This window comes from Solanum verrucosum, unplaced genomic scaffold, assembly GCF_900185275.1.
Source record: "Solanum verrucosum unplaced genomic scaffold, falcon-dt-bn FXZP01000136.1, whole genome shotgun sequence".
Lineage (NCBI taxonomy): Eukaryota > Viridiplantae > Streptophyta > Magnoliopsida > Solanales > Solanaceae > Solanum > Solanum verrucosum.
Window position 1 is genome coordinate 18,432 of NW_026020145.1, and position 12,666 is coordinate 31,097.

The window sequence follows — 12,666 nt, forward strand, 5'->3', positions numbered from 1 at the left end:
ACTCAGCTCATATGTTTAAAAACATAACTATTTCTGTCGTTTGAGATTATTACTAAAACATATTTCTCTTAAAAGAGATGGTACTCAAACTGCTCAAAACTCTTTTGGAAATCTCAGTTTCCTCCTCGTTTAAATGTGAAAACATTTACTTTTGGGAATACTTAGTTCCCATATATCATTTTAAAGAAAATGAACTCAACTCTACTCTTTCTCAACTCAAGTGCTCAAGTCTTAAAACAAGTTTAGAAAAAATTGTAAAAAGACTTCTCAAAATAAGGTTCATGCCGAATTATGGACGTGACGACTCAATTCAAGGTTTTCAATAACCATACATAGAACTCAATACTCGGAACTCGACAACTCAGAACTCAAGAACTTCAATGGTACTACTTATTTAAAAAATGCTCAACTTAGAGAGTTAATGCGGAATTATGGGCATGGACAACTCAACTCATGGACTTCAGATTACTACTCATCTCAAGAATGTTTAACTCATAGGGTTTATGCAGAATTATGAGCATGAAAAAACTCGACTTGAGGGTCTACATAACAATATGGAACTCATGTATACGACTCTTTTCATTCTCATACTTACTTCCTCAATACTTAGCTCAAATTGATAGTTGATCTCAAAGGATTCACAATTGAACTCAAAGACTTCCTTGAACTCTACTCTTCACTCTCTCTTGAATGTGAATTATGAATTCAAGAGTTATGGTTTATGATATGAAGGATCTCGTGATGATAAATTAGACTCTTGAATACATTCTCCTCACTCTCATACTTACTTGCTTGAGTCTTGAAACAAGGTATTAGAAATTGTAGAAGACTCCTAAAAAAGACTTAAAGGGACTTTCTTAAAAAAGTTCGAAAGGACTCTCAAAACATGACTCTCAACTCTACCTTGAATTTGATTTATGAATTCAAGGTTTTGATTTTTGATAGGAAAGATCTCGTGATGTTTAGGAGCGTTTTTAGAAAGTTAAACATGAGAAACGATTAAGAAATCACTGTATGAAAGCAAGTCCGCAATGCGGATATGCATTTAAATATTTGGTCGCAAAATAAATTTTGAGGCAGAACTGTCCGTGACCGCTCCGCGACGTGGAGAGAAAATTCCCGTCCGGAGGAACAGGTCCGTGATGCGAACTAGGTACCTAGATTTGCTCGACTTTTTTCTTCTTCATTTTCTAACCCAATTCGCCTGAATTCGATTCTTTTCCTCAATTTCTCTTTAGATTCAGATACCCACTACATGTACACAAGAATCGAATCAATCACAACTCTAAAATCAACATGATTTCCTCAAGAACTCATCAATCTCATCTAAACTCAAGAACGAAAGCCAATTTCAAGAACACAATTCAAGAGCACAAAACTTTCAACTTTTTAGAATGAATTTCACTGAAATTAATATGATTGGCGTGTGGGTGAACAAACCCAACACTATGGAAGCTTACATACCTCTTAGGGATCAAACCCATGGCGAAAATCCGCAACAACTCTCAAGAATCTCGACGAACGCCTTGATCCTTTCCTCTTTTCTCCTCTTTTCTCTTCTTTTCTCACTACAAGAAAATGTACATACGACGACATTAATTTGGTGACATTTGGAACGAATGTCTGAAAATAAAGAATTTCACGACATTTAAGAACAAAACGTTATAACACAATGGCATTTGATGTCAAATGTCGTAAAAATAATGACATTTGGTATCAAATATCGTCAATATAATGACATTTGGTCCAAAATGTCACTATGATAATGACATAAAATGTCGTTGTTTTTAGCAACATTTAGTGAAAATGTCATTTAAATGATGACATTTTGCTACAAATGTCGAATATAATATGACATTTATTACAAAATGTCATCGGTTTTAGTGACATTTAGAAAAAATATCACTTAAATAGTGACATTTAATATAAATGTCGAATATATTAGGACATTTACTGCAAAATGTCATTGATTTTAGTGAAATTTGATCCAAAATGTCACTATGATAATGACATTTATTGCAAATGTCGAATATAATATGACATTTATTACAAAATGTCATTGGTTTTAGTGACATTTAGAAAAAAATATCGCTTAAATAGTGACATTTAATATAAATGTCGAATATGTTATGACATTTACTGCAAAATGTCATTGATTTTAGTGACGTTTTTTCTAAATGTCACTAAAATAGTGAGATTGTTGTAAAATGTCATTGATTTTAGCGACTTTTAGCAAAAGTGTTGCTAAAATAGCAACATTTAATATAAATGTCGAATATATTACACTAATAGAATTTCGTTGTTTGCCGACTTCACAATTGGTCGGAATGTAGTCGGAAAATGGAGTTTTCTGATGACTTTTCGACTATTTTTGAGTAGACGGCAAACTGAGCGTCGGAAAATACTTGCCGACTACCATAGTCACTATATATAAATTAAAACCCGACCATTAAAGTACCTGAACTACTGTTATTGGTCACACTTTAAAAGTATTACCTTTTATGTCTCATCTACAACAACACTTATTAAGTGTAAGTTTTCTTATGTACATGCTAAAATTTATAATCCATAAGCGAAGTGTGGCCATTTCTTCCTTATTAACCACGATTTTAAAGTGTTGCCTTTTCTATCTTATGTATGACAACACTTCATCCTTGCCCATGTGCATACAACAATTTACAGTCCTTTGGCTACACTTTTAAGTGTGGTAATATTATTTTGGCTATAAAATATTTATATGCCACAATTTCTAATTAAAAAACACCAATATTGTTTTGCAATAAATAATCTCAAACATTAAATTAGCTAATAAGTAATTCAAATATATAGATTTGCAATAAACTTCAAAAGATAGTATATCTTGTGTACATACACATACTTATAAAGCAATATTCTAAATATGTGTACACAATAGTTCAAAGAGTACTCTTACAATAGTTCAATATATTCTAGCAATGAATATATTTCACAAAATCAAATATAATGTATTCAAATATTTACAATAATTCAAAAACTCTTTATTATCCCCTTCCACTTTAATGAGATCAAATTGACTTGTGGTGACCCTTAAAATTTGATCACCTCCATCTCCCTACACATTTAAAAAGAAATTAACAATAAAAACAAATCATGTACAACAAATCAGATTGCAACAGTTATAGAAGTTCTGTTGGAGTGAAGGATCTTGTATAATAAAAGTATAAAGTTACTATAACCCAAAAAAGAGACATGAACTTCATGTCTCTTTTTTCTTTTTTTTCCTCCATCTTCCTAAAGGAAAAAGTGTGGAGTGCCACACACATCTTAGACTCAGTTTACCAGCACAATTACTTAACATCGTAAAAGATATTTATACAATCAAGTCACTTCGATCACAAATAAATCACTATAATAAAATTATTTGGTTACCTAGTACAGGCAAGTGGAAGTTGAGAGAGTGGTAATATGAAAGGGAATCAATATTGCAGTCTTTTCTAAAACAAGTGAGAAGGGTATCTTCATGGGTATAGTGTATATAAGTTGCTACCAAGTCTAAGATTAAATGTAATTGTTATGTTATTTTCTTTCCAGATGAGCTGAAATTACTGATGATTGACTTCCAAATGATTAAATACTCATAACTAGAAATCTTTATCTTACTACATGAGAAAATGCAGTGCTATCTCATATTTTATTTCAGCAGACACTTCTACTAGGACTAATCTCACAGCTTGATCCTGAGATAATTCAGTATAAGTACTCGAGTCCTAAAAGAGTGTCCCACTTTACAGCTAAAGAGTGTTAAATTCTACATCCCCCAATAAATCGACGTAGCAGTAGATACCATTGCAGTTCATAAGACATCTGTAAATCGCAATATAGGATGATGGAAAAAGAGGAAACTCAACTCCAACAACACCAAGACACTCTACTGCAAACACCAAAACACCAAGACAACGGAAAAAAAGTTGTTGTTAGTGACAGACCTCGGCAACATCTCAAATGACTTAACTTTTATTTTTTAAAATGACATCTTTGGAGCTGTTAACCATGATAGTATTAAGTCATTGTTACATCTTGTACTTCTATTAAAAACAAAACTTCAACAGAGAAAATATTAAAGAAGTTGAATCCCAAAAAGAGAACAACAATGACAAGCATAAAATCGAAGAGACCATGCAAAATCTAGGTATGACTGCTGAAACTTTTTCTGATAATTAGAGTTTGCTTCAGCAAAAAGAGATGCATATGGATATGAATTGCAAAAAAGATCTACAGGCCTTAACTAGTGAAATAGAAGAGGGCTGGGAACATGTGGAAAAGAAGAAAGGAAAAAGGAAAAACAATGAGGAGACTAACCAGGTGAAACACCAACTAAACAAGATGAAGGAAAATAAACATTTGGACGTTAACAGTAGCAAACATGAGAACAACAACATATTCAATCACCTTGATGTATCAGAGATGATGGATTTAAACATTGAGAATAATGATGTGAACGAGAACAAGGATCACGAGCAATAAAACGAACAAAACACATTGTTCCCTAACAGAAGTACAAGATGGGACAAAGACCGACAAAGCTGTGTTATCAACTCTTTCAAGAATTTACATCACTAGATTATAGCAGCTATATAAACCCAGGTCATTATTTGCAGATTTTACAAGTTAGGCTCGTACATTTGACAAGCACCATGGAGTTAATAAATGGATAGAATAATGTGGGAGATCATTGACACTGACTGGACAAAAAACAATTCATTCTACTATTAAAACCGGAATACCAACAAGAAGGATCTTCTGTGAAAATTCAAACTAATTATCGTTCAGGAAAATGGACTGGTACCATACGAAAAGAAAAAATCATAAACTAGTAACTGACAAACTTGATTGATATTCCTCTATTATAGATGACAAACACTGGGGAACTTATAAATTTACTAAACAAAAAATGAAATCAATAAACTTAAGACTCGTCCTACTATTCAAAATCTGTATCAGCATAGCATATAGGCAGAGGCATGCACTACAACAATCATTCATCCCGTTTTACCAGCAAAACTATATGAATGTTTCAGATAACCCCCCCCCCCCCCCCAAACCTTGAGGTCTGTGAATGTTGTCACTGCCCAATATTTTCAAAAAAATATAGCTGATGTATCATTACATGTTCTACTGACCAAAAGAACTTGTTTCTAAAATGCACTTGTAATGTCCTCCTTCAACTTTGTCCATATTGCACAAAAAATCAGTTTGACTAAAAATCAAAAGGTGGAAACAACACTACGTGATCTCACTACAAATAACAGGGAAAAGATGAACACCAATGCCATAACTGGAGTTGGTTCTGGATGGATAACAAATAGCAAGCCCATACTTCATAATACTCGTAATCCTTCCTTTCAAGGAAGGAAGCCATGCAACTCATCGCAATAAGCAAAGACTTCTAGGAAAAAGCACTTTCCTGCTTCATCATTCCATGCAATAGGTTGTTGCATACCTAACTTCAGGTCCAATACCATCATATGGAAGAAATCTAGCACATAGTTATTACCATTGAACACCACCAACGTCCGAGATCTCTTTATCCGAAGATCTTTCTTAGCCATTGACACAATGTTCTTAGGGAAATCAGTCCATTGACTGTTCTGATAGTACATCAAACGTAAATATTGTGAAGCAAAGATTAGCTAAGAGGTACATACACTTCATCACAATGCATATGTAATCATTGAAAATGGCAATATAGTTTGTCATACTAAATATCAAGTTATTAACCTACAAGTGAAGGACAACCTCATTGTAGAAGTGTCAGTAAGATACACATATTAATACCACTGCATGGTTATACACGATAAATCAATATTAAAGACGAGCACATTTGAAATTACACAAGGGCTTGAGATCCTCTAGGGAAACATACCAATAAGCTACATGTGAAATGATTAGCCATAAACCCAAAGTCTAAGGTATTAACAATCATACTAATTCCACTATGCAGAAAATCTCTTGTATCTAAAAAAGATTTTGCACCCTTGACTTTGTTCTTTCTCTTTTATGTAATACAGGATATGTTGGAAACTGATATGTTAGAAACATGGAGTACATGGTGTGTGAAGAGGTAGAAAAAAGATCAGTAACATTAGAAGACACACCTTGTAAGTTTTGACCATCAGATGCAACACACATCATAGTTTCAACCAGAAGGCATGTTGTCCGGCACAACTTTCATGATATATGTCCAGTTCAAGCATTCCATGATTGAGAAAATCATATCAACAGAACTAGTTAGTAGCTTTTACCCAGAATAGCTTAATAAGCACCACCGCACTAGTCATCTAAGCTGAGAAAACAAAATAAGTACAAACTAACAACAAACAATCCAAGGAATTTGCATGGTCATACATCAAACAGTGAGATAATTAGTCATTCCCCACGAATTTCCCATGTAAAATTTAAAAATTCACGGACAATTGTTTCATTTATGAGAAAGACTAATTTAAAAACAATAAGAACACAGTAGTAAGCAACATCGTCGTAGTAGTGTATTTAAGATAAACATACAAGATGATATTACAAAGGACAATATCGTAGCAGTGTAGAAGTCATCTAAGCTAAACTAAATTCTGGACCCAAGTTAACAAAATCGTGATTATGATAAAATTTCAAGAAAGAAATCAATACAATAAAAAAGTTAGATAATTTTTATATAATAATAAATTTGCCTCTTTTTATGTTTGATTATTTATAGATTCAGAGCAACAAAAACAACAAATCGAAAGTATGTCAATGCCTCAACGGCCCCAAAATTGGCCACAAAATGAAAGAAATGAATCACATGATACAAAAAATCTTCCAGGTATTAAATATCATGATATTTATTCTTCCTTTAATAGTATAACGTAGTTAGATAATTTTTATATAAATAAAAAATATGCCTCTTTTTATCTTCGATTATTTATAGATTCTGAGCAACAAAATCAACAATCGGAAGTATGTCAATGCCTCAACTACCCCAAAATTGGCCACAAAATGAAAGAGATGAATCACATGATACAAAAAATCTTCCAAGTATTAAATCTCATGATATTTATTCTTCCTTTCATAGTATAATGTAGTTAGATAATGTTTATATAAATAATAAATTTGCCTCTTTTTATCTTTGATTATTTATAGATTCTAATGAGAGTGAAGAGCAATCTAAGCGAACTAGGGGTCCCACTATGATGCACTCGGGATGGGGGAAAGATGGTGGAAATTTACATATTGAATTGAATGAACATGGTCAAGTTATTGGGTCAGAAGGAACTAGATTGAGTTCAAAACTTGGTGTGCTAGCACGAAATGGCATCTTAGTGCCACTGAATCATAAAGATTGGAGGCTTGTACCTAGTATGTACAAGGATAGAATATGGGCTCATATCAAGGTTCTTAGTATACATAAAACCTATATACTAGGATGTTTTTTTTTATATATTTTATTTTATAAATGAGTTGTGTATTAAATACATGTACATGGACGCAACTGATGACATGAAACACATACTGATGATGTCATTTGGATCTAAATGGAAATAATCAAAGCATGAAGCAAAAACCATTGGATATGACCCATATAACACTGATATTAAGCATTTAGCTCATTGTCCAGATAGAGTTGAAGAAGATCAGTGGCGTTCATTAGTTCATTATTGGAGCTCAAAAGAAGCAAAGGTATGTGCTAGATTTCTATTTCTGCATTTGTTCTACTATATGAGAATTTCATAGAAGTTGTCATAAATTATTGAAGTCGTGGTTTCCCTGATTATACTTCTTATGGTAGAAAAACTAGAAGTTCTTTCTGATTTGTCTCTTTCTTCTAAATGGCAGAAATAATGTTGTTGTACATGTCCAGTTTGCCAACCTGCACAAAATGTTCTTGTATAGAAATTGATTGCACTTTGTGAAACTCAACTATGCTGCTTTTTTATATTTTTTCTTGGCTATTTCATTTATATATTCAAGATTGCGCATGTCCTCTTATATATTGTTGTGTTCAAGTTTCTAGGAAAGGAGTGAGAGAAACAAAGAAAGTCGAAAAAATTGACTATGCCACACACATCAGGGAGAAAAAGTCATTCTCAAATTATAGACAATGTACGAAGTAATCACTATTTATTTTCTATAATTTATATATTAAATAATACTTATCATGAATATTTAATGTCAATCTCTTACTATTCAAACATATGACAAAGATGAATAATGGTGTAAAGCCAACTCGTATTGAGGTGTTAAAAAAAACTCACATTAGAGCGCATAAAGAACCAGTAAATGAGATAGCTGGTGAAGTTATGGTAAACTCTTACTCTTTAAAAATATATAGGTATTTTCTTTCTATTACAATTTTTTTTAAAAAACTTCTAATTACTTTACCTTTCTTTCAAAAAGAAACAAATGGATGATCTTGCCAAGGTGTATCTTGAGTTGAATGTCCCTGGAAGTGCTCCTAATGATGTGTACTCCCAAGTAATGGGATCAGACACTCATGGATTTGTCCGAACTCTAGGAAAATGAGTGTCTCCTAGCTTAGTATATGGCCCCGTATATAAACGATCTCAGGTTGAAAAAAGAGATTTTGATACAAGGGTTGAGATGGAAGTTCAAAAAGCTACCTCAGCTATGAAAATTGAGATGACAGAGAAGATGTATGAAGCAAAAAAAAGAGATGGAAGCGATTGATAAAAAGTTGTTATAAGCGAAAGAGGAAGCAAAAGAGAATAACGAAGTGATGGAGAGAAAATTATCGGAAGAAAAAATGGATATGGAAGAAATTATAGCGGATAAAGTGAAGGAAGGAATACAAGCATATGTAGAGTCTTTGGGAATTAATATTGATGCAAATTTAAAATCAGAGCAGGTGAAATAATTGTGTTGCTCACAAAAAAAATACTTCTTTAAGATGAAAACTTAGTTTCTCTTAATTATAATAGTCTTCCTCTTTTCCAATAGGTTCCTGATAATCCACTTAAAGATTGTCAACAACCATTATCACTTGGTCCAGGTGTTCACACAAGAAAGGTTAGAGAAAAATTCATTAAAAAATTAAATTTTATTTTAATTGCGTAAATCCTAACATTTATATGATCACAAGATCAACTAATTCTTCTTTCTTGTTTAATATGGATTAATTGACAAACTGTTAATTGCGCGTCATGTACACATAAACAGTCTAACTGATCATCTTTTTCTTTTGGTTCTTGTTGTTGTTGTTGTTGTTTTTCAGTTGGTATAGTGAAATTATAAACTGTGTTAATTTATCATATTATTGTCAACTGGTCTAATGATCATTGTAGTCTTGATCTGTATATTAGTTATCTATTTTGTTGCTCTCGGGTTGTCACCAAGAATGTAGTCCACCTAGAACAACATCAAACATGATGATTAGTTCACCAAGAACACATTGCTAGTACCATGCTTCAATTTATGATGAATCGTCATAATACAAGCTTGTAGCACTCTATCAAAGTTAAAATATTTACCTGAGACTTAGAGAATGAGAGAAGCTCATTCGGAGAAACAGAACCAGAAGAACACTTGAGGTATTTGCCAGCAGAGGCCAAATAGTCACAATAAGTAGTGGCAAGGAATGCAACACTAGTAACAAATTACATATTGTTCCATCTTTGTCTATAGATGAGACCTCCAAGAGTTTTCTGGGTATTTCTGTCATCCTTTGCAAGACATGAAAAGATAAAGTTCTTTGCTTTCTGTTGGTACTTCACAAATACAGGTGCATTATGACCAACTTTACTAGACATAACGAACTGCCTGGACTATTTGGCAGATCTTGAGTAATAAAGTTCTTTGCCTGGACTGTTTGGCAGATCTGGTTCCACAAGATCAATATAAGAGTTATGAGTAATAATATTTTTACCTGTATGACTGTGACTTTTCTGGGAATTGTGCTGATCCATCTGTTCTTGAGGTGTCTTAGGTCTCTCCTCATTGTTTGTATTTTTTTTAAAGAGAGAACATTTTCCTAAATCATAATAAAAAATTGATATTCAGTTCCAATGAAGAGTACAATCCAGAAAACAAGAGTTCATGGTTTAGCATCACATAAATCTGAATGAGGATCAATGTCGAAAAAATGCCAACTTGAACCATGGAAGGCACAAAATAGATCAACTGAAAAAGGATCAAAACGCTCTTTTACAAACTGCCTGATTACTATGATATGCTTCCTAGAATCAATGGGAAGCTCTTTTACAAATTGCCTGATTGCTAGGATATGCTTCCTAGAATCAGGAAGTCTAAGGTTTTTGCACTATGACACGTATTGCTCATACGCCTCAAAACTATTTCCAAACAGTGTCATATTACTCAATAGATCATACCTCCAATTTGCCTCTAGAAGATTCTCATATAGTTTAGCATATCAATGTGGCATGAAGAACATCGTAGGTCTTAAAGCTTGTCATCGACCCTGTTCATTGACTGTTAGGACAGAACAACCGAGAGATGTCAACACCCTAGATTCTGCCAGAGAGATCAGTGGATCCAATACCTCTACCTCCCCAATCCAACTAAACATTCTTTTCATTAAGATTGCAAGAATAAGCTGTAATCTAGGAGGCTCATACGATTCTATGCTACCAATTCCATATATTACCATCTACATCTTTACTTCTGAGCCCACAACTTTTAGAAACCTATCAAATATTTCAGGGGTTTGTAACTGATCCAAAAATGTCAACCAGAAGGAAGAGCTCTCGAGTTTCCTAATGCAGGTTTGTATTTTCTGCATCAATTTAGATTTTCTCTCTAGATTGGTCTCAATATCTGCTGGAGTCCACAACTGTTCTTGTTTTTTCCGTTTGTGAATGATAACTTTATGAGAATTTCTTTTCTGTTTTCCACGACGAGGAAATACAACAATCCAATCTTCAGCTGGGTTAGGCTTGTCAAGAGCTGGTGTCTTTGCTGATGAAGCCATTCCTCTATAGCTACTTGAGAATGACACAGACTGAGTATGTTTGAAATATGTTGTTGTCAAGGACCTAACCCCAAAATAGAAGTAAAAACCTCACATATGCTTTTCTTTTGAAAAATAAAGTGAAATCCTAGCCCACACTCTTTCTCCTCACTAAGATTCATCCATGTTTACCGGAGAGCTAAGCTGCTGTTGCATCTAAGAAAGTCATCGACGGAGCTCAATTCTCACCGGGACCTCATTGTTTATATTATTTTTGTTATTCTTCTTTTTATGAGTTTGCCACTGTTCTTCCTACTGATTTGGCTCTTCTTCTTGGTAATGATGCTGCCTTGAGTCTATCAGTGATGTTTTATGAACTTGTTGCATGCGACTGAAAGAGGTGGTTAGTTCTAGAAATTACACATGCTTGTGGATTCTGTGCTCCTACTTTTCCTCTTTCTCTATTTGTTCTTTCTGGAAGTGGTCCATTGAGTTAATGTTCATTGCAGGGGATTGTGATTCACGCTATTGCTTTAACTTGTGACTACTCCTTCACATTTCAGTAATATATATGAAGTGATTAACTCTTAATTTCTACTGCCCCTTCTCCCTTCCTCCTTTATATTCTAGAAAACAACATATATTTGTGCATGATGACTAATTCATGGGTTAGGGGAACTGGCCTTTAGGGTCATTTCCTTCTGGAAAAGGAACTAATTTAACTGAATATGTAAATCTGGCAAGGTCTTATATTGTTTATTGTGTGCTATATAATTTGTGTGCTGGAATTTTTAGCTTATTGTAAGATGAGTTCTTACAATAAACAACAACATACACTGTGAATGCATATTAATGCTATCACACTGTTAGTTGCATTATAAGATGTTTGTATCTTTGTCCCAGCACCATATGTTTGTTTTGTTGAAGCAATCATATATCTTCCTTTTTTTTCTTTTTTTTCCTTCTGGAAAAATTGGCACACTTATGTATTCAATGAAATGTTAAGTTTTGTATTTCGTAGAGTATCAAAATAATCAATTTAATGTTTTTTCTCAGTCTAACCTGATCAAGAAGACTGGAACTACCGTAGTTGGCAAAAATAAAAAGAAATGGGTATGTTTGAAAAAAACTACAAGATCTTTTTTTTCTTTCAAAAGAAGGAAAATTTCATGTATAAAATTATTGCTTTTGCATCAATTCCTTAATATTATTGTTTTTACAAAAATTCAATTAGTCATTTTCGATATCCCAATTTGTTCTAGTTAATGGGGATCTAATTTCTATTATTATATAGTTATAAATTTTCTTATGTGCATTTCTTGTGCAAAATATTTAAAAAAATTGAGGTCAAGTATTGACTTCAACATGCTCGACTTTTGGATTGATGATTTCATAAATATTTATTTCAAATTTACTGGAGATTTTAATTTCATTTGAATTAGGTGTAATTGGTTTGATTTTATGTTGAGATTATTACATTTAGTTAGATCTCAATTTTACTTTAGATAGAAAAGATAATTTGTTTTGACATTGTTTACTTTAACAGAAAACTTATTCTATTGCTATTTTATTCTTTGATTATAATATTAGAAAATATTTGCTTTATATAATATTTCTTGCATATCATGAAGAAGATAGTTTTGAATGCACATATTGTTTGTATGTATTTGTGTCTTGAGAAAACACTGTATATAGATTTTTCTGGGATGTTTAAAGAAACTTGGTAGCGA

General features: G+C 32.9%; 1 protein-coding gene and 1 pseudogene across 1 annotated transcript; one reads left to right on the forward strand and one right to left on the reverse strand.

Annotated features, from left to right (window-relative positions):
- Positions 1-6,076: 6,076 nt before the first annotated feature.
- LOC125828006 (uncharacterized) lies at positions 6,077-8,887 on the forward strand (annotated as a pseudogene).
- Positions 8,888-10,588: 1,701 nt separating this feature from the next.
- Positions 10,589-10,981, reverse strand: LOC125828003 (protein SENSITIVITY TO RED LIGHT REDUCED 1-like). Its single transcript, XM_049507313.1, has one exon. The coding sequence runs from the start codon at positions 10,955-10,957 to the stop codon at positions 10,637-10,639; it is 321 nt and encodes a 106-aa protein (XP_049363270.1). The 5' UTR covers positions 10,958-10,981; the 3' UTR covers positions 10,589-10,636.
- Positions 10,982-12,666: the final 1,685 nt, after the last annotated feature.

Bases quoted from the DNA above. Each gene is read 5' to 3' on its own strand.
- LOC125828003 (XM_049507313.1), bottom strand. From the start codon at position 10,957: ATGGCTTCATCAGCAAAGACACCAGCTCTTGACAAGCCTAACCCAGCT.